Below are 22,686 nucleotides of genomic sequence, written 5' to 3'. Positions count from 1 at the left end.
CATGGGCCAACGTCATGAGCCTCCAAGGCTTCTTCTTGCTGCTCTTCAGAGTGACTTTCAAACCATGCTGTCTACCCACGGTAGAAACACCATTTACGTCTGACCCAGTTCACCCGAGCCTGCATAGGAACACATGAAATAAAAGATTCATGAAGCCATACTTACCCTTCCCGAGGCTGATACATTCTGAAATTTTCTATTCTGATTTTTCATAGTGTACCTGACTTACTCAATTGATTCCGTGGCCCTCCAGTGAGTGATAAACCACAGCAGTGAAAATCAAACATAGAAGAGGGGCTGGGGAGACAGCTCTGCTAGTAAAGTGCTTGTTATGCGAGCGTGGGAGCCTGAGCTCAAGCCTCTGAGCCAGGTCATGTAAGAAAAGATGGGTGTGGTGGTGTGTTCTCATAACCCCACGGCTAGGGAGGCACTGGGAAGGACCCAGGGCTCACCGGGCCAGCCTAATCAGTGAGTCCCGGGATAAAGAGACCCTGTCTCAAAAAAGAAACCAGGGGTTGGGGATTTAGCTCAGCGGTAGAGCGCTTGCCTAAGAAGCGCAAGGCCCTGGGTTCGGTCCCCAGCTCCGAAAAAAAGAACCAAAAAAAAAAAAAGAAACCAAAGTTGAAAATGCCTGAGGAGGTTGGTGTCTGTCCTCCACACACAGTCTTTGAGGATGTGTTTGTTCGTCCATTTGCTTTTGTTCATTTTAAGGCAGAATCTCACTACACAGCCAAAAGCTGGCTCCAACTTTGGATCTCATCTCAGCTTCTCAAGGTCTGAGGTTATACACGTGTGCCCCCACAAACTGTAGATCTCTCTATGTCTCTGTGAGTGCGTGTGTATGTGCATGTGTGTATGCGTATGTGTGAGTATGCGAGCACTTGTGCATGAATGTGCATGTGTGTGTGCATGTGGGTGAGTATACTTGTAACTGTGTATGTGTGTGTGTGTGAAGTGCACATGAGTGTGCATGTGTATGTGTGTGCACGTGTATGTATGTTGTTTTCCTGGAGATCAAATGCAGGATCTTGTGTCCTCTCAGCAAATAATCTACCACTCAGCTGCTTTCCAAGTTGCCCCTGCCCGACACACACACTCTTTCTTAGTTCTAACAAAACAGCCCAGCTTCAGTCATGGGAGCAACTTTGTCTCCTATTATGACGACTGCACCACCTCCCTTTCCTACTTCCCCAGTGCCTTATGGGTGTCGAGTTATTCATCTGGTAAACCTCCCTCATGCAGTCATCATCATTGATACCAGCCAGGGGATGTGGGAGGAGAGCTGAGACTGGTGCCCATTAGGACATCTTCACAGGGACATTTTGAGACCATCTCTGTCTTTTCAGCACCAACATATAACAAGCAGTCAGATGTGTGCCCCTGTCTTATCTAATCCAATGGCACCCCAGGAAAGCAGAATCTTCATTTCAGAGACAAAAAAACAAAAGACTGCAAGTAAGTAAAACACCCCAGGCCCTGCATATGATCAGTGAAGAAGCAGAGCTCTGAACCTATGCCCTTAACCAGGGTGGCACAAGGCCATGTCTGTACCCCTTTATGCTTCTACAGTCTCACATGCCAAGGGTATTGCGAATTCCCTTGCATCTCTGTCTCCTCAGGAGCAGAAGCTCCTCGCTCTGACTCTCACACTCTGGATTCAGAGCCAAGTCCTTGGGGGTTAACTGATTATAGAACCCAGTTATAATGGTTCAGGTATTCAATGTCCTAAGCCCTCGACTGTACTCTTTTTTTTTTTTTTTGGTTCTTTTTTTTTTCCGGAGCTGGTGATGGTGACCGAACCCAGGGCCTTGCGCTTCCTAGGCAAGCGCTCTACCACTGAGCTAAATCCCCAACCTCGGCTGTACTCTTAACACCCAGCATCTCACTGGGCTCCATTGGCTCCCTGGAAGGGCCATCCTTCCCAGGTCTGAGAAGTACACATTACACTGTGGCCAGCTGTAGGCTCAAGTTCATTTCAGGAAACCGACACTGAACTGGAACATGCTTTAGAGACACATTAAAATTGGTGTGCTAGATTCCAAAGACGTCCCAAATTGTTCACAGCTTCCCCCCATCAAAAGCAAGATCTCTTCTCTCTTCTAGTTTTTCCTTTATTTCTAGAGCGAGCTTACACTTTGCTTCTGCTAAGAGAAGAAGCCCCTCCACCACCTCTGAGTGTACCCTCAACTCACGTGTGAGGAATGCATCCACCACCTCTTGCCTAAGCTGGGAGTGACCCACTAGATAATGAAGAAGAATACACATCCCAGCAGAGGTTCATGTCTGTGGATAAGACCAGCCAGAACACACAAACTGCCCAGTTGAGCCCAGCCCAACTTAAGGACCCCAGTTAAGGGAAACAGTGTTCAGCAAAAACACTTTATTTTACTCTACCAGTCTTTGTTATGCAATTGTTATGCGAATCATTGATTTGGGAGGCTGGGAGGAAAACTAACATACGAAGAATGATAAATAAAAGTACTCTTGCCTAGCCCAGAGTCAGCCATAGAGTTCAGGATGCCTACAAGCATAAATCTCAGTCTTTAAGGACTAGAAAATGGCTCAGTCATTTTGAGCAAGTAGACACTCTTACAGAAGGTCCAGCACTACATCAAGTAGCTTTTAACCACCTTTAAAGACCAGCTTTAAGTAACCTGATATCCTTGTCTGTCCTCCATGGACACCTGCACTCGTATGCACATACATATATCCACACAATTAAAGCTCAAATAAATCTTATTTTGAAGAACCAGTTTATGGAGAGAACCGGAAATTCTAACAAGAACCAGATTGGTCTAACTGCTAAAAACAGTAAGAATGCTACCTTATCTCACTCTTTAAAAACAGGCAGATGAAGATGTAAAGTGAATAAATTAATTAATTAATGGGGAGAAAAACAGACAGAACTTGGTTTTCCCATAGAGTTGCACCAGGCAAGGTAAAGGGATACAATGTTTCACATCACAGTTTGGTCAAGTGCAAGAGAAGACAGGATGCATACTCCCAAAGGGAAGATGGAAAACTGTGACTTTGGAGGCTGAAGAAGGGTCGATTGTGTTCACCAAAGCCTGTTTCCTTTTACTCCCGGAGACAGAGCTGGTCACACGGTTCTACCTACCCTTTTCCTGCCCTCCCTACCTGCAGCCTGTGTTGCCCTATGCCTGAGTTCTGATCCACAGATGTGAGCAGAAGTAACAGGTGTCCCTCAAGACCAGAACGGTTGCGAAATGAATGTTTTCTCACATGCTTTCTCCCCCACCCACTGGTCCAAAGAGAGAAAACTCTGGGGCCCCACATGAAGACTGCCTGGTCAGGATCACCTGCATGGGGGTGGGGGTGGTGCCTCAGATGCAAATGAGATGCAAATGTTCTGTTAAACTTCAGAGACTCTGAGGCTCATCTATTACAGTAGCTTTAAGAGATTCCTACTAATACCTTGACTAATAGAGAGTTTTACATTTTTAAGTTCTAAATATAGTTTGTGAACGCCAGTTCTCTGAGCATTAACAGAACTAAATTATTGGGTGGGAAAATTGTCAGAATGCCCTGGCTTCTTTATCATCGTTTGCAGCAGATAGGCAACATTGAAACAAGAAGCAGATGTCACCCTTAAGGAGACAAACAGCACCAGCCTTCAATGGTGATGCCAGAAGGTGCCTGTCTCCTAGAAAGATGTCACTTCCGTGTGCAAAGCTGAAAAGCCCCAGCTAACATTTCTCAGGACCAGCCTCAGAGTCTTAGAAGCCTGAGTCTTTTGGCCAAGTATCATTGGTATGTGCCTGAAGCAGGAGGATTGCAAGCCTGAGGCCAAACTGACAAAGCATCTTTGGTATGTGCCTGAGGCAGGAGGATTGCAAGTCTGAGGCCAAACTAGGCTTGCAAGACCTCATCTTCAAGAAGTAAAATAAGCACTTCCTGGGTAAAATGGCCAATCAGCAGGTACCTCCTGTGGTGTGGTGAATGAGAAACATGGGGGGGGGTCACAAAGAAGAGTCTCCTCCTGAAGAGAGAAAGACAGATGGGGGAGAGCACTGGAAAGCAATCACACAGAAGAAGAGAAGATTCTGGAAAGCGAAGCTTTAGCCATGCAAAGGCTTAAGAAGCAAGGCCTTGGCTGCCCCTCTCCAGCTGTAGAAGGAGAATCAAAGGCCTTGTAGGAAAGGTAAGGTAGCCCTGGTCAATAGAGGCCAACAGTCTGACCCATGGACCAACCCCCATCCTCATGATCCTCAAACCCAAGCCAGCAGTTTCAATGTGACAGTGACCTCTCTGGTGTAGCAGGTCAGCAGCGGAGAGGAGACACATTTCCTACTCCTGGTGTGTGCCTCAAAGGGCAGCCATCAGTTGCCATATTGAAAGGGATCCTCTTGCTTAACATTGAGCTATGAAGGTGGGGGAGTGACTTAAAAACAATCACAAGACAGAGATACTGGATTCCATCCTGCCACTGCCTGAGAATGGGAGACAATCAGGGGAGACAGCCCTGAGGAGAAAAAAAAAAATCAGACTTGCTTCAGGAAATTTGGGCAATGAAGAGCATGATGATGGTGAGTTCAGGGCCATTCTGGGCTGTTCAGGACCAGCCTGGGCTATTCAGTGAGACACACACACACACACACACACACACACACACACACACACACACACACACACGGGAGAGGAAGGGAGAGAGACTGTATATACGTACATTCTAATGAGTGGTTCCCACCAATACAAAGGACAGGATGATTTCCAACATAAGAACTAGTCATAAGGGGGTTGGGGATTTAGCTCAGTGGTAGAGCGCTTGGCTAGCAAACGCAAGGCCCTGGGTTCGGTCCCCAGCTCAGAAAAAAAAAAAAAAAAGAAAAGAAAAGAAAAAGAAAAAAGAAAAAAAAAGAACTAGTCATAAAAGTCATAAACCAAACAAAGTCTTTCAGATTGCAACTTCCAGCTCACACATGCTCTTTGCAAGTATTTTCAGCACCGAAGAGACCAAAAAGGTTCCTTTGAAAGGTAAAAGAACCCACCCTGAGAAAGAGAGATAAAGCCCAGTACTTAGAAGGTGGAGGCAAAAAGACTGGGTGTTCAAACACAGTCCAGGCAACTTAAAGAGCTGGAGGCTGGTCTAGACTACGTGAGACTGGTGCAAACCACCAAAAGAAAAGTGAGAAAGAAAGAAAATGTAAAGAATTGGAAATCTGTTTGATGTTGAAATGCTATCAACACATTTTCAAAAGTGGGCAGATGGGCAATCACGGGTCTCTCAATTCACCTAATTAAAGCATCACTAGGCAGGAAGGGCTTTCTCAGAAACCCCGACAGGCTGCACACCACCCTGCACATCACCTCTCTCGTCCCTGCTGAGCTGCGCTCTCTCAGCTCCATCGTCAGCTGCCAACTGGGACAGGGTCAGCATATCCATTCCCCAATCACCTCTGATAGGGAGGATTCATCTCGCCGCCCCAACAAGACTGTAACCCAAGAGGACAAGGATAGGACCCAACCGAGAACAGCAACACCCACCATGCATGAGCTGCTTTCTGTCCCATGGAGCACTTGACAAGAGCCCTGGAAACCAGATCCTGTTCCCACTTCCTTGTACCCATGAGGAAACAGAAGCCCCAAGAGGCTAAGTCAGGGTCCATTGTAAGACACCAAGGTTTAAACCAAAGCCCCCTCTCTTTGGGTGTGGGTACATGTACATATAATGCATGCAGGAGTGTTCGTCCATATGCACGTAGAAGGCAAAGGAGGATGCCCAGTGCCCTGTTCTATATCAGTCTCCACCTTACTCCTCTGAGACAGTCTCTCACTGAACCTGGAGCTAGGCTGGTTTTGAGCAATTCCCAGAGATCCTCGTCTCTGCCCTGTACAACATCAAGGTTACAAGCATTCAAACTCAGTCCCTCATGCTTGCACAGCAGCTCCCAGCCCTAAACCAAAGCCTTTTACGTCCCCCATACCTGTCACCATTGCCCCACGTCTGTGCTGTCTGGTGATTGGCAGCAGCACAGCGAGGAAGAGTGGGAGGACTCCTTTCAGAGGAAGAATCATTTCTATGGTCCTCTGCGCCAAAGGACGCAATGAAGAGAGGCATCCCTATTGTTAGAACCACAAAAATAACCGAGTAACCACCCCCCAAAATAGAAGAGTCAACAATATGGTGGACATGAAATTCCAAATGTCTCTTTAGGATTTAAAACATAGCAGTGATCCCTGTGCACTCAGCTGCTATGTCCCTACCGCCCCTCAGTAGCTGTGTCCTCCATCCCAGCTGACCTCTAAAGCCTGGAAATTCAGGATCTGAGTCACAGCTGATTGTTTCAAAAGGCATCTCACGTTGGTCCAAAGCATTTGGCCACTTCACCACACACACACACACACACACACACACACACACACACACACACACACACTCCACCTTAAGACAATGACAAGAAGCACTTCCAGGCCAGACTGCCTGTATCAGAGCCAAACATTAGGGCATGACTATGTGACCTTCATCTCCCACCAGCTCCTCCCTCACACACCCTTCTTCCTGTTCCCTGCAGGCACCCTGTTCTCTCTCCTCCATATCTCCACATGTACTCTCTTCTGTCCCCACCCCCTTGTCACTCTAGGAACTCCTACTCTTATGGTAAAACTGTTCTCAAATGTCACCTTATCTCTGCAATCTTCTCTACCTCTCTCCAAGGAATAGCAACGCCACACTAAGGGTTTTTACACCCTTTGTAGAGTACTTTTGATTACATATCTGAACTAACCGGCCATGTGACATACTTCCTTCGCAAGAACTGTGTCTTCTTTCTCTTCAAAACCCCTACTGCAACGGAACCATGTACTATGTGTTCATTCTATGCTCTCTACATTCTGGTTCTTCTATTTCGATGCTAATTCCATGAAGGCGGATACTCTATTTGTTCCTTACTCTGCTTCCAGCGCCTAGAACGGCACCTGATACATGGTAGGCACGCAATGCATACTTATTATATGAATGGATAAATGGAAAGATGGGTATATGAGGGGGATGGATCGAGGAAGGACTAGGCAGACAGCCAGATGGGTATTTTCTTCTTAGTATCATGTTTTACCTGCCCCCAGGAAACAGAGTCATGGAGAGACAGAATCCTTGGTGACACGTGCCTGTAATCTCACCACTCAGGAGGCAGAAGGCTGGGACGTCTGGATCCCTGAGTGTCCTCCAGCACTTCTGAGAACTTCCAAGAAAATCACTGAAGCGCCCCTTGCCTGGTCATAAGAAGGTGCAGCTAGTACAAAACCAAAGGCAAGGGTAGAACAGGACTGACTCAATGGTGGGTAGCTGTGGAAAACAAATGAATCATCAAAGAAGCAAGGTGCTCTGCAGGAACAAACGAAAATGCCCTCCCGCTCTCACTGAGAACACCGGATGGAGATTTACTGGGTTGCAGGTCTGTGTAGTCATTAAAGACACGTTAGCACCAACGCAAAACACTCTCTCAACTGAAATCAGAAAGATGGGGAGAGAAAGTCAACATAGCATCTCCCTCAGTGTATGCTTGATTCAGTGCTGTTAACCATGAAGCTACTTCAAAAACATCACTTCCAAAAGAAAGGAACTGTAAGGCAGAGAGGGGACTGACACCGTAGAGCATTTAGGGCCGAGAAAGCAGCCTCAAGTCCCTGAACTGCATTTCGGCTGACAAATCCCCACGATGCCCACCCCTTCTTTGTATTTACGTTACCACCCACCAGCTTCGACTTGCTCTACCACCCCCCGAAATTGTCTGAGTTTTCTGCTTTAGAACAGACACCTCAAACTGTAACCCCTAGACAAAAGGGAAGTCGGCTCGTTATCTGAGTTACTATGAGGATCTGGAGCTCTCTGGCTGTCACGCTGAGACTTCATATTGAGGTCCCTTGTCCAAGGACTCTCTTGAGAGAAACAAACAGAAAGCTGGGGGCTCTCCGCAAGAAATGTCTCTGAGATAGTGCCTCTTACATATCTCTACATACATCGCAATGCATGTATGCTCTGGGTCTCTGACAACTCAGAATGTAGTGTGAGTATTTGGGCTTCTTGATTCTTAGATGGAAGGACCCCCAACTCTACCTGGAAACATTGCATAGGTTAGCATATCATGAAACTCTCTGGTAGATTTCCATCCAGGTAAAATTAAATCTTGGCTTAAAAGAAATCACTTGTGGTAAGTCATACCTCCCCTTCCTACACTACCGCATGAGGAATCTTCACAGTAGCATGTGGGGTGGCTGTCACCTAAAGTCATTCCGTACGCATAGAAGTCAGTCACGGAATATGTTTTTTTTTTTTTTTGGTTCTTTTTTTTCGGAGCTGGGGACCGAACCCAGGGCCTTGCGCTTCCTAGGTAAGCGCTCTACCACTGAGCTAAATCCCCAGCCCCACGGAATATGTTTTTAAAGGATGCATGGATGCATGGATGGATGGGTGGAGTGGATGGATGGATGGACGGATGGATCAATGAGTGAAAGGATACATGCATGTACGCATGTATGAATGGATATGTGGGAAAGCGGGTAAACAGGTGTGCTAAAAGACAAATTTCCTACTGGATTTTTCAAGCAGACATCACACTTCCAAATGTCATACGTAAACACTGTGGATGTTTAGTCTCCATTAAAAAGGCCTAACATTCTTTCTATGGGATATCACACAACTTCAACTAGTGAGATTGGGTGAATGAAGTCGATAATTTTATATTACAAAAAAATGTGGAAAATGGCAAGGGTCCCAGCATTGGAAAGCCTCGACCTAAGAGGGAGAACTTTCTAGCTGACCCTGCTGCCTACCAGGAGCAAACTGATCTGCAGAATCAAAAAAACAGACATGAATTTGAAATGCTACTCAGTGATTTGACTCTCCGAGGCTGGAAAGAAGCGCCACGCATAATCTCAAAATTACGACATACGAATCTATTTTTATATGTGTGTGCACATGTCGGGTGGGGAAGGAAAGAGAAACAGGGAGAGGCAGAGAAAGGAAAGACTCCAGTATCAACATGGATGGAAATCGTTTTCTTTTTAGGATTATTTATTATCTTGAATTGCGTGTATGGGGCGGGGCACATACATGTGAAGAATGCTGGTGCCTAGAGAGACCGGAAGCAGAGGGTCCTCTTGGAGGTGTAACTACAGGTGGTTGTAAGTCACCTGTTGCAGGTGATGGGAACTGAATCTGGGTCCTCTGCAGGGGCAGTGCACTCTCTGAGCCGCCAAGCCACCTCTCCAGCCCTATATAAATTAACTTCAAATGTTCAGCTGCCTCTGACCAGTCACCCTCTCATGGTTTCCCACACTGACTCTGATGCACTATCTACATGTTTCCTCTGGTTCTGGTGGAGCCTGGATGGTCACTAGTATTAGAAATAATGCATTTTCTTATTAGTGTCGAAGAAACTTTGTATCATACCAACCATATTTCCAAAGGTCATATCTTCCGAATTTACTTGGGAAGGTGTTCCACTGGTCAGTCACAAAGTTTCAGGGGGAGGGTAAGAGCAACCCAGGCCATGGTTACCACTTTCAGTGTGCCTTGCTGACTCTCAGTTTACTGAGAAAATTCAGCCCAAACTACTCAGTGTAACAATATAAGTACACAGAGAAAGGTATGGCCAAAATGAAATTACCTTCTAATTAATATTTCCCTATATTCTTTTGTTTTTCAAGATGGGAGATGGAACCCAAAACCTTGTGTGTACTTCCACTGAGCCACACCCCTAACCTCAATTGACATAACTGTTGATTGTTCTTTTCATTGCATGTTCTAATCTGTATATGTTAACAATATTTTACATTAAACTTGTATTCTATAGAGTATCTATTGAGGGAAGACAACAGTTGTAGGTTCAGGTGATACTTAGAGTTTGCTTTCTTTCTTTATTAAATAGTTCAAGCAAGAAGCTAAAAACATGTTTTCGAATTCACCCAGGGAAGGGAAAACAGCTCCTTGTTAGAATCATTGTCTAGTTCTTTACAGTCAGAAAAACATTGGCACGGGGCTTTTTCAGAGAGTCCAAGGCAAGTTCAGATCTTTCTCATGAGGGAAGCCATTCACTCTGAGTCGAGAGACTCTGAAGTACATACCGGCTGATATTACCCAGTCTTCAGCAAAACACAACCATCTGAGCACATGAAGCAGGCACAGTCATTTCACGAGTTCCAGTCAGCTCTGCCCCGCTTTGATACATTTTCCCACCACTGATCAAGTATCGATGGTCTCCTTGCTCTGAGTTGTTTACGCTCACTGTGGATATTTCTCCTTAGCTACCTCTCATTCCACCCCATAGCTCTACTGTGGATATTTCTCCTTAGCTACCTCTCATTCCACCCCATAGCTCTACAAAGGAGACACTGCTGTCCTCTTTCACCAAGATGGCGGCGAGCAAGGCCACAGTGTGGGGGATGGACTCACCAAGGTCACATGGTGAGCAGATAGAAGATCAGTGATCAGAGTCCACTTCTGTCTGGTTTTAACCACGTGCTTTAAAAATCTAGATCTGGACGTCCTAATGCTTCTCTATTTCTACTGAAATGACTTCCTTTAAGAAAGAAAGAAAGAAAAACAGAAAGAAAGAAAAAAAGAAAGAAAGAAAGAAAGAAAGAAAGAAAGAAAGAAAGAAAGAAAGAAAGTTTCCTCTCTGCCAAACTGCAAAGTCTTTCTTTGGATAAAAGTTGAATTCCTCCCAGTGATTAGTGAGTTGATTACAATTAAAGCACAGCGTGCAGGTTTTAGGTTTATTAAAAGAGTACCTTGGAGAAAGAAAGGTCTGTCCTGTGGTACAATGGGTCCCATTTCTAATCCAAAAATTTATGCAATTTCACAAGAGGGATCCTCTGTCAGCAGAGGCATTATCGAAGAAAGAGGGAGGAGAGGTGGGTAAGTCAGTGGCAGCTAACTGAGAGTCGTGTCCTTTGGCTGTACAAAGCAAGAAGTCATTTCCTAAGAAAGCTTCCCTAATCTATAAAAATCTGTAGTTCCCTATGGTTCCCGGATGTTCTGTCCTGTACCTGATTTCCATGACAGCTACTGGAGCATGGGGTGGGGAGCAGTAGCAAGGGTTTCTGGGTCCTGGGATCCTCCCACACCCTCCTGAGAGGTTAGCCAACCTCTGCCTCCTCCACCTTTGAGATGGAAACACCCCTCCCTCAGCTGTTGGCTGGGAATGCGCTACCTGAGCTAAACACTACTGTTCTGCAGGTTCACTTGCAACAAGGCGTGAACATGGCATTGGGTTCTAGCCAATCTATCCAGAATATGTAACAAAGTTTCTCAAGGCAGCATCCCCGAGGGTCACTGAAAGTGATGTGTCTTTTGACTTATTTCATCCCCTTCTTGTCCCTGCTGGCTAAAATGAGGCCTGATGCCTAGGGAATCCAGTGTCTTCTAGAGCTATGAGATAACTATTGCTTCCTGGGTCAGCAGCATAAGAAACTGAAAGACCAGACCTCTGAACTGTTGACTTAAGTAAAAGAATAAACCTGTTTGTTTTCTATTATAATGTTGATCCTATTTTAAGTAAATCCACTTTAAGGAAAAAAATAGCAGGTATCTTTTATAATCATATAAAAAAAAAGCTTGTCTGTGGTTCCAGAATTAGTCCCAAGCAACACTGTGTACCAGTGGTAAACCCTGTCCCCTTCTGGGATGTACCCCATTCTAAGCAGCTCAGTTCAGGACCCATCAATCTGCCCCACCCCCTCTTCCTCCTACCCGCTCCAAGTCAGATGGAGTAGGCCGTCAATGCAGTAACAGAGGGCCAGATGTTCAGAGAGCTAAGGGGTGGAGAAATGATTTTTCAAATACCTATCTCCCCACACTTCCTTTTGTCCCCTGGAACCCAGGGAGTCCAGCACACTAGGCCAATGCTCTGCCCAGCTTCTGGAAGTGTTGCCCCTAAAGAAGTTGATCATACTTCTTGAAAGTTTTCATTCTGATTTTTTTTTTCTCATTGTGCCCAAAAAAAAAAAAAAAACCCTAGGCTTTGAATAAAAGGATCTCCTGCTCCATATGTGCCGTCCCCCGCACATTCCAAAGCTGACTTTCCCAGCCATCAATAACAGCAGAGCAGGTGGCACAGGAGAGCCACAGAAGCAGTATTTAAAAAATCCCTGACCTCGGCAAGAGACAAAAACAGAAACCAATTCACGCAAGTAAAAGGCAAGCACCTAGAGATTCCACAGTCCCAGCACCGAGCCACCATCAGTGGCTTGTTTGAGAGAGTGAGATCAAGTTCTAGAAAAACCATCCAGGCTGTGCCACTGGCAGGGACGTGGCAGTCCTTCCATGTGCTACATAAAACAGAAGCTTCAGGTCTTTGCAGAGGAGACTGAAACTTGTCCTGTCTCACTCCAGAACTCAGTAAGAGCCTTCAGCCTAGGGTAGCCAGGCACATACGCTAGAGGTCAGCATTTTGTGCACATCCCAAAGCCACCTCTGGTTGCTGGGCTCTTTTTAAGTTTGTCGGCAGAATAATGGTGCAAGGTAAAGTTACCCATGGGTACTAAGTCACACCAGGCTTTTCCACACCCATATGCTTTCTTCTCCAGATTTAAGGCAAGTTCATAGGGTGGAGAAGTCATTTGGACCCTGGGGATACCTGTATTACCAGCATCTGGGAGACTAATACAAGAAGACTGAAAAATATGCAGGTCAAGGTCAGTCTGGGCACAAAGTGAATCTGAGAGAGAACAGGGAAGGGGGAGAGAGGAAGGGGAAGAAAAAGGTAGGAGGGGGAGGGGGAGATGAAGGGGAAGGAAAGTTGGGGAGGAGAAGAATACAGAACCACTTCTAACTAAACCCAACCACATCTGGTCTAAAGGGGGAAGGAGGTACAAACCAGTAAATTTAAGGGGCAAAAGGGATCAGAAGTAGAAGGCCAGTGTTGAATAGTGGCAAAGCCACAAATGTATGCCCTGGTAAACGGATGCCCTCAGTTCCAAATGATTGCTCCAGCAGGAAAGTAGGGTCCGTATTCAACAAGTTGAAGCTGTGGTGTGTGTGTGTGTGTGTGTGTGTGTGTGTGTGTGTGTGTGTGTGTGTGTGAAATTTACAAACTATTTTATGGCATTCTAAGGGTTAAACAAGGCTACCTCTTTAGAGAGTCAATTTAAAACCTATCTTTCCCCCTCTCCCATTTTGTGTCAGAACCTCTCTGGCACAAAGCAAGTACTCTCCAGAGCTACATTCCTCAGCCCACAGCCCATCTTGTAGGCATGAACCCTAGAGATAAGAGAGGCCACCGAGTCTCTGATATTTGATTAGGCACCCATGGTTCAAATCATAGCTTTAGAGCCAGAACCAAGAACCCAGGTAAGCAGTCTCTTGGAGCCCTTCCTGCACCTCCTCAGATGTTAAAAAAGGGCAACCTGAGGCAGGATCCCCGAGGCACCCCATCTGGAACCATCCCTTTCAAAGAGGGAGGAGGCCCAGGGGAAACCGCAGTTGCTTTTCCAGGGGGGGTGCACCATCTGCAGAGGAGACAACCACCTGCTGGGATCTCTGCAAAGCAGGGGAAGAGGTAGAACCTCCTCCTGAAGTAAGGAAGAACGATGAGCAAGAAAGGACTGGAGTCAGGAAGAAAGAGGCTCCCTCCACACAAGAGTCCTTGAAGACATTTCATTTCTTAAGCAGAGCTGGTGATCCCAAGAGAATGCTCAGACGGCAGCGAGATGGATGGATGGATGCACTTTTTGACTTTTAGGGCCTTCCAGCTCACTGGCCTTTCCTGGATGGTGCATCATTGGCCCAAACACAAACCCCTTAAAAGGACCCTTTGGTGGTGAAGGATTCCTAGCCTGGGAGGTCACTCTGACAGGCAGGATTACTTCACTCTGCCTAACTCAGCCACGTCTGTGAAGTCTGTTTCACTCTCTCTTCCCACAAGTGACATCCACAGAGCCACAGAGCCTACCTTGACACTGGAATCCCTGCTTCCCGAAGCCCCTGTAAAAGCACAAGGAGGATTATCAGTCGGAGGGGTCCAGTTACCAGCTAATGTCACACAGTCACTTCCTCCCTTCCCACTGTCCCTCTACCCCGGGGGCAACCTCCTAGCTTCAGCGCGGTCTCCAAGGTGCCTTCCACCTTGAATGGGATTGGGTGGGAGGTACACTACGGGAGCTTGACAGTAACCCCCACCCCACAACTCCCCTGCAGTACAGAGGAGACCACGACCACCAGGTGGCGGGATGCGAGGGTGCATTTCCGTCCGGGTGGGGGCGGAAGGCGGGCTGGATATCTGCCCAAGGAGATGCCGGGAGTACCCTCAAGGAAAGAGAAAAGGACCTGTCTAGAGGGAGGATGAGAGGTGATGTCCCCTGAGGGACTAGGGTGGGGGGGGAAGGTCGCCCCATTCCTGGAGGGAAAGGAGGAAGAAAGGTGCCCGGCAGCGACGTGAGGGTGAGGAATGAGGAATAAAAGGGGGGCTCAGGACTCTGGAGGCACAGTAAGAGATAACCCAGGGCGCTGCTCTAGGGACGCAGAGGGAAGGATGCTCCACGCCCCGGGGAAGTGGAGGACACCCCAGGGAGCTGCCCCGGAAAGGAGGGGTGAGGGTGAGAGTGTCTCGAGCCCGGAAGAAGGCAGAAAGATCGGGAACCCCAGGCGAGAAAGACACCCGCTGAGCTGCCCTGCCGAGGAGGGACAGCCACACTGCGCCCTGAGCCAGGTGTCGAAAAGGCGCCTGCAGCGCTGTCCCTAGGCGCTCGGGCGACAGAGTGCAAGAGGGCAGGAGGCGCCTGGCGACCAGCTGTCTGGGACCGGAGGACCCAGCACCTGAGGGATTGGCCATTTGGGAGCGCAGGGCAAAAAGGTCCAGCGGGATGGGGATAATCACGCGGCTCCTCCCCCGGGGGGCAGAAACAGGGGTCCCCATGCGTGTCGCTGTCCCCTGGGGCCGCAGGCAGGTGGCCCGCGCGGCGCACTCTCACCAAATGAAGTCGGTGCAGTGGCTGCAGAAGGTGGGCTGCTTGAAGAAGCGGGCGGTGAATTTGTGGTTCTTCACCTCGTGCACGTTCTTCTGCCGGAGGGCGCCTTTGCGGGCGAAGCGCACCGTGCTCTCCTCGCCCTCGCTCGGCGGCGGCCCCGCAGCCGGGTCAGCCATCTTGCGCGCGCGGGGACTGGGGGGAGCCCCGAGAGGTGGCGGCCCCGGGGCGGCGGGACCGCGGGGCTGTAAGCCCGGAGAGGCGCGGGACTAGGCGGCCGCTGCTGCCGCCCGGGGACCGCAGGGCCGCGCTGCCCCTTCGCGCCGGCTCTGGCGGCGGCCGCGCGCGCGTTGCTGGGCTGTCACTCGCCCAGCTGCTGCCGCTGGTCCAGCTGTGCTTGGCACCGCTGGCCCCAGCTGCGGGGGAGGGAGGCGGAGCCCCAGGGTAGCCCCTCCTCCTTCATTTGCATGGAACCCAGGCCCCGCCCAGAGCCGCCAGCTGCTTTACATATCGGCACCACCAGCAAACGCACACACAGACTCAGACACACACACATATACACACACACCGCAACCCGCAGGCCCCCCAGCCAAGTGTTCTTAGCCGCAGCGCTGCGGCGCGAGGACCGCAGACTGCGCTGGACAGATCTGAGCCGCGCCCCTGGCACCCTGTCCTAGGCCCTGGGGTGCGTTAAGATGAGCACCTCGGGTGCCCAAGAAAGGATTGAACGCCTAAGTATCCGAAGGGTTCAAGGAGATGAGGGTTGAACAGGCTAGATGCAGCCAGTTTCACCCTGGCCTCTGCAGAGACTGCTACCCAGCACCCTCCATCCATCATCCCATTGGTCATTCTGCATGCGTCTCCTGGAGGGATGGGCTTTCAAAATTGTCACTCATCCGGAAAGGCCTGTGGACACACACACACACACACACACACAGAGAGAGAGAGAGAGAGAGAGAGAGAGAGAGAGAGAGAGAGAGAGAGAGAGAGAGTCTGCGGAGGTAGGGGAGGAGCACGCATATATAATATATAATATACATATTGTATATTATATATACATATCCACCTCAAAGACTTGTCTCTGCTTGCTCCAACGAACCCTTAGAAGAGAACTCTCTCCACAAAATGACTCAAGTTTCCCCAATGGCAAAATGTGACTGGGCTAAAGATAAAGGGAGACAAATTCATTGACTGTTTCCCAAAATTTCATTCACTTTGCTCCCTTCTGGTCATACTTGTGCGGTCTTTTAAAACAAAAGTCTATGTAGTTGTAAGTACCTAGGTTTATGTGGTTAAGATCTCCCCAGATGCTTTCCTCACACCGAGGGCCTTCTTGTATTTGTTGGGAGAGATTTCAAATGTTCAGGGAACATTAATATCCAACGCCACACTCCCCTTGATGCAACCTGAAGGATGGGAAGATAACCAATGATACGACATTGGCTGTTATATAAGGCACTGCACCTAAATTTCCTTCTGCTGTGATGCTGTACACCCTGGGGATGGAAGATAGCATCTGACTGCACTCTTCCACATGTCCCTGGCATTGTCAATGACACCTTCATGTCTCCTGGTGTCGAGTTCAGCATCTGACACCTCCTACAAGCCCAGTGAGTGCTGCGTGAGTAAGTAACAGAGTGAATGAAGGTTACCTGCAAATGGGAAAAAATTAAAAATAAACATAAAACATTAGTGCTGGGTGTCAGTGAGGCGTGTGCACTACCTCATTCAGTCACAACAACAACCCATACGACCGGATATGCTCTGTGAATGAGAGTAGTTAGATGGGAGTGACTAAGGGGTACACAGTCTCAGGGTTGTGGAATGGTGGCTGCCCTGACTACAAAGCACACTGGTGACAAAGGGGTGGACCTCTGTGGTGGGAGAGCTTGGATACCACACTGACAATTACGATCGGGGGCTACCAAGTGGGAAGTCACAGTCAGGTATCTAACAACTGCATGGTGAGCCCTACCTATAATAATACAGTGCTGCCCTTCTCCTTCATAGTAATGCAAAGGTAGCAAGGAAAAATAGCGTTCACTTTTAAGGTTGGCATGTTTGGGAAACTGGATGTCCCTGGCTATTCTTAGTCTTTTGAGAGGCCCCAGCACCTCCCAGGGAGACTTGGGAAAACATCCCAGGAGACATTGCTGCTGAAGGAGATTTCCTTTGAAAGATGCACTGGAGGCTCACAGCCCACATCCTGTCTTTTGAACCAAGTGCTCTGAATGACTTTGGTCTGTAACAACAAACTACCTCATGGTGTCTAGGCCTGGAGCTGCAAGGGCTGCTGTCCTAAAAGCCATTCCATTCCTGGAAGAGTGGTGTGAAGGGAGGTTGGGGAATCAGGTTCCCATTGGACCCAGATCTCTATAGGTTAAAGGTCAAACTGTGGCCTTTGAATACCGTTTTTTGTTTTGTTTTGTTTTGTCAGCCCAGTACTCTTCCTTTCTTTTTATTGTTCACACTATAGCATTTTACCTAAATACCCAATTTATAAGTTCTCCGCAGGGGTGGGGGGAAGACATTGTTCAATAGAGATTGCATTTCTGAGTTCATCCATTTGTTTGCTCGTTCACTCAACAAGAATTCATCGCACACTTGCACATGCTATTCCAGACGCTAAAATAAGCCAGATAAAGGGCTCTGCCTTCATGGCGCTTATAAACCAATAGATGAGACTGAGGAATGATAATCTATCAATTAGCAAATCTCTACCAAGTGGTGTGAACATCTGTCCTGTAATGAAATCATATAATCTTACAAATTATAAAGAAAAAAATAGCGGTGTCCAAGGAAGCCCTTTGCATTTAGGTCCATCTGAGAGAAAGCTTGCGTGAAGTGGTGGTGAGCAGACATGGTCCTGTCTGAGGCTACAATTGTCTAAGGAGACAAAAGAACGAACTCAAAGGCCCCGGGGCAGGAGCCAGCCTTCGTGCTGGACAGAAGTAAGGTGGTCTCTGTGTCTGGGATAGAAAAGAGACAGCAACTGTTAAACAATGAGACGTCGCCTGATACAACACAGGTTCCTCTTAAAGATCGCCCTGGGTACCACATAGGAAATGGGCTTTAAACAAGGAGGATGGGGGCAGAGAGAGCAGTGGGGAGGTCCTTTGAAAAGATGAAGCCAGGGAGAACAACATGACATGACCTTCCTCAAGCCTGAAGAGTAGAAGATTAATGCGTGTGTCCAGGTCACCAGGGCCCCTACTCAGGTCACCTGTACCCATTAAAGAGTAAGTGCTGGGCATTTGGTAGATTTCAGACATGATAGGGAAACAGGTTGTCCTGGATTGTAATGGAGCCAAGGTCTCTTCAAACCAGAGTTCATTCATAATGCTGAGCCCATGAATTCTACAGCACCCAAAAACTATCACAAACTGGAGTGACCACAGATAGGAGTACATTGCTCCTTACATTTAACAGAGGGTAAAAACTCTAAATCAGAGACTGGACAGATGGCTTAATAGTTAAGCACACTTGCTTTAGAGGACCTGGGTTCAGGTCCCAGCACCCACATGGTGGCTCACAATGCTGTAACTCCAGTGTCAGAGTTCCTACAACCTCTTTGATCAGGCCCCAGGCACACACATGGGTACACATACATGCAGGCAGGCACAACCCTCAGACACATAAAATAAAAAGAAATCAATCTTTAAATAAGTTTTTAAAAATTCTAAACCAATGTATCTCAGGGCCATCTTCCCTGTGGAGGACTCAGATAGGAAACCCTCCCTCTCTGTCCCTGCTTCAGCTGGCTGTTCGTGTCACATCTTTCTCTGCCTTTGTGTTCCTATTCCCTAGTGTGCTTCTCTTCTCTTCTGTCTGACTTCCGTCTTGTGTCTTATAAGGACACTCACTGCTCATTGGACTTCAGGCCCACCCTATTAATCCGAACGATCTCTTTATGCCAATATCCCTACGTCAATCACATCTAGGAAGACTTTTTCTAAATAAAATACTATTTATGGGTTATTCTAGAGCGACTCCCCAGGCATCAAAGGCAGGCTTCACCAACAAGACAAAAATAGCATTTATAGGTTGTAGGAACTGTGACACACGAGCGTGTGGAAGTGGCACCATTCAAACCACTGGATTGCCTACCCCAGCCAGGCCAGCTGCCCTCAGTGTGTCCTGGTGTCCTTCTCTGTTAAGGTGTGTGAGAATTTTGTGTTCCATCCTAGAGCTGTACTGTCCAGTGTGGGCAACACTGGACACACGTGGCTGTGGCTGTTGAGCATTTGAAACTTGGTTGGTCTGAGCTGATTGTCAAGAACAGTCACCCAAGTAACCACCGTGATTAGGTGAGTCCGCACCCTAAATTTCAGGCATGCATAATGGAAATGAGCCTAAAATAGCTCCTAACGTTCGTTTTCATTGCATGCTGAAATTTTACATTTTCATAGATTGATGAGTTCCAGCACTTTTATATAATCAAATTTCTCCCCAGAAGTAATTCTGTCTGATTGCTTTTATTTTTTGCAGGGTGGTTACTAGAAAATGTAAAACGGTGTACGTGGATCACACCATATTTCTTTGCCCAGCTCTGTTCTAAAGAATGGATTAAGTTAATTTTAAAATGGATAACTGGAAGCACCTCCATTCCATATGGCGCCGGCAGTGGTTGCCTGACAGGAAGCTGAGGTAACCAACTTCAAACTCTCCACTTACTTGGCAGTAAGTTGCTGCTGGCTGTCAACTGCGAGCTCGCCCAGGGCTTTAGCGGGGAGGTTGGCTTCCCTTCACTTGTGCCTCTCCACTGGTTGCTTGGTCTTCTTCACAGCATGGTGGCCAACTCCAAGAGTCAGTCCTCCCGAGGACCAGAAGTAGAAGGTTACATTTTCCTGACATCTACCCTGGAATCCAGAACAGCAGCATTCTTGATGCAAGTTGTTGGTCAAACAGCCACAGAACCCACCATTCAAAGAAAGACCATTTCTCAGTGGAAGAGACTCAAAGATTTTAAGAGGCAACATAGGGAGATTTGTCAGAGTTTTAGAGAATTAATACATCTCAAACCCTCATTGGAAAACTCTGGAAACAGAAGCTAGCAAATGTTAGGTATCTTTTCAAGGTCACCATAAAACTACCAACTACATTGGAAACTGATATTAATACAGTAATTCAAAGAGGAGAAATACATCAGAAAAAGCCATGCCAGGGCTGGAGAGACAATGGCTCTGTGCTTATGAGATCTTGCTACTCTTCCAAGGGACCGAAATCTGGTTCCCAGAACCCTGGTCGCTCACATTTGATTTTTAACTCTGGCTCCAGAGCATCTGTTGCCCTTTTCCGGACTCTGGGGAAAATGCACTTGTGCTGCATTACACTCACAGGTATGTAAATAAAAAGGAAAGACCTCTTTGAAAAGAAAGCATCTCTCCTTTAGAAGGAGGAAGAGGGGAAAGAAGAAGAAGGAAGGAAGAACGGAGTCCACAGTGGCCAGACGGTGGTCTCATGAGACACTAACTATAGTACACGTAGTTAGTTAGCAAGCTAGCTAATTAGACATATGCAACAGTTACCACAAGACAACAGCTTTTAAAATGCTCAAAGAATAAAAGAAATATGTGGAAACAGCCAAGAAACCACACATGAATAAAATTGGTGTGTTAATAAAGAAGCAGGAAACCTAAAACCAAGAACGAGGAGAAGTTCTAGAGCAGAAAGTTTCAACTAAAATAGAACATTCACTTAAAGGCTCAAAGATTTACTTAGAAGGAAAAAAGAAAGAAAGAAAGAAAGATCTGTAAATTTCATACATGATGTTTGAAACTATTGCATCTCAGAGAGAAAGAGAGAAATTATTACACAAAACAGAATCCATGGGCCCCATGTGACACCATCAAGCAAGCTAACAGGACACGTGTGGGAGTCTATGAAGGAGAGAAAGAAAATATTTAAGAAACTCATTAAGCATAATGACCAGAAACTTCCCCAGTTTGAGGAAAGATGTAAGTATAAACACTGGAGAATGGGGCTTCAGAGATGACTCGGGAGTTAGAACTGCTTACTGCTCTTGCAGAGGACCTGGGTTCTGTTCCCAGCACAAGCATGGCAACTAACAAATTGTCAGGAACTACAGTTCCATAATATTCAATACTTTCTTCTGGCCTTACACACATAGTGCATTCATGTAAATGCAGGCAAAATACTCATACACATAAGATAAAAATAAATATATCTTTTAAAATATTCAATAAGCTCAACAAACTTTTTTAACTTATCACACCAAGATAGATTATAACCAAACTGTTCAAAGACAAAAAGGTTAGGGTGTAACTGGTCGTAGAACACTTGCCTGTTGTGTGTTAGGCCTTAGGCTCAATCTCTAGTTCTTCAAAAATACATATGTGTGTGTGTCTGCTTGCAGTCGCGAGTGTGCGCATGCACACATGCACACACACACACACACACACACACACACACACACACACACACACAAGTAAAGAGAAGCTCCTGAAAGCAGGAAGCTAGACAGAAGCACTTCATCACACATGAGAGACCTTCTAGGGGATGGTGTGAAAATTTCTCCTTAGAGATGATGAATAGGAAAAAATAGCCGACTGCTATAGTCAAAGTGTTAATAATAATAATAATAATAATAATAATAATAATAATAATAATATAATGGCAGCCAGAAATCCTATACCTATTTTTAAAAAAAAAAGAGTCCTTCAAAAGTAAAGAAGACTCTAAGACTGGCTCTGATAAGAAGCATCACAGGGAGCCCAGAGGGAGGCCTCAGGAAGGCATGAGGTATCAGCAAGTGTAAGGCTGTGGGCAACTATAAAAGCTAGTGTCCTTGGTGATTTGTAACTCCGCTTTCTCTTGTCCACATTATGTAAAAGACTAACACACTGTAAAAATTATTAGTTTACGTTTGGGGACACACCATGTATAAAGATGTAATTTTCTGACATCCATGTCTAAAAGATGTGAGAATGCATGTGTAGGAGTGGAGTTTTTATGTGTTACTGAAGTTACACGGGTATAAATTCAAGTTAGAATATTCTAACTCCAAAACACTAAATGTAATCTCCATGGTAACCACAAAGAAAATAATTATAGAATATAACAAAAGAAAATGAGAAAAGATTAAGATGCTTCACTATCAAGAGGAATAAGTCAGCTAATGTGAAAGACGGCGAAAAGGAAGGAAGGAGCAGGAGAAGCTGATGCAATAGATATCTAGCCGCAAAAGGACAAAAGCACGTCCCTCCAGGCCAGCGTTCACTTCTCAGGTGAACACCTCAGATCAAAACACTGGCGAACGGGGTTTGAAGAATATATGTGATCCAAGTACCTCCTGTACGCAATACTCATTTTACATGCAAAATGCAAACCAATTAGAAGTGTCCAGAACAGTATACTTCACGGAAGCTGGGGTGTGAAGGCAGGTCAAGTATCCGCTGGCCAGTGAGCGGATGAGCAAAGTGAGGTGTGTTCGTGCCCTAGAGTACTACTCGGCCTGTAAAAGGAATGAAGACTGACTCTAACATGTGCTGTACGCTGAGGATGAAAACTGTTGGGAAGTTGTGGGAGAGTGAAATAAGCCAGTCATAGGCAGAGAAGCCCTTACTTCGCTTACTTGAGGTACTCAGAGCAGTCAGAGTCGTAGGAACAGAAAGTAGGGCGGAGCTTTCTGAGCCCTGGAGGTCACGACGTAGGACGGTATTTCATAGGTATAAAGTTTCCATTTGCAAGATGAAGGGTCCTGAGGACGGCTAGTGTGGCCGCACAACACAAACACAAAAAGAC

At 46.8% G+C, this 22,686-nt stretch overlaps 1 protein-coding gene and 1 long non-coding RNA gene across 7 annotated transcripts in view; one reads left to right on the top strand and one right to left on the bottom strand.

Moving 5' to 3' along the window:
• Prkcb (protein kinase C, beta) overlaps nucleotides 1-15,311 on the bottom strand; it is a 331,348-nt gene extending 316,037 nt beyond the window's left edge. For 3 of the 5 annotated variants that reach the window (XR_015664618.1, XM_087624875.1, XM_087624854.1), the window contains exons 1-2: nucleotides 14,929-15,311; nucleotides 13,911-13,942 (exon numbers count right to left, since the gene is read on the bottom strand). Coding sequence is in view for 4 of the 5 variants with exons in the window: in XM_087624875.1 (XP_087481001.1) it covers nucleotides 13,911-13,942; nucleotides 14,929-15,101 (205 nt within the window). In the remaining variant the exon portion in view is untranslated. 5 annotated transcript variants of the gene reach the window in all.
• Nucleotides 14,185-20,735, top strand: LOC147996958 (uncharacterized). 2 transcript variants are annotated; one of them, XR_015652477.1, is made up of 4 exons: nucleotides 14,185-14,306; nucleotides 19,110-19,229; nucleotides 19,411-19,569; nucleotides 19,709-20,735. It is a non-coding gene; the product is annotated as an uncharacterized LOC147996958 (long non-coding RNA). The 2 variants fall into 2 exon arrangements; XR_015652478.1 differs by having other exon boundaries at nucleotides 14,247-14,306; nucleotides 19,411-19,602.
• The last annotated feature ends 1,951 nt before the right edge of the window (nucleotides 20,736-22,686 follow it).

Source organism: Rattus norvegicus, chromosome 1, assembly GCF_021556685.1.
Source record: "Rattus norvegicus strain SHRSP/BbbUtx chromosome 1, alternate assembly SHRSP_T2T, whole genome shotgun sequence".
Classification (NCBI taxonomy): domain Eukaryota; kingdom Metazoa; phylum Chordata; class Mammalia; order Rodentia; family Muridae; genus Rattus; species Rattus norvegicus.
This window is presented reverse-complemented; position numbering and strand designations above follow the sequence as displayed.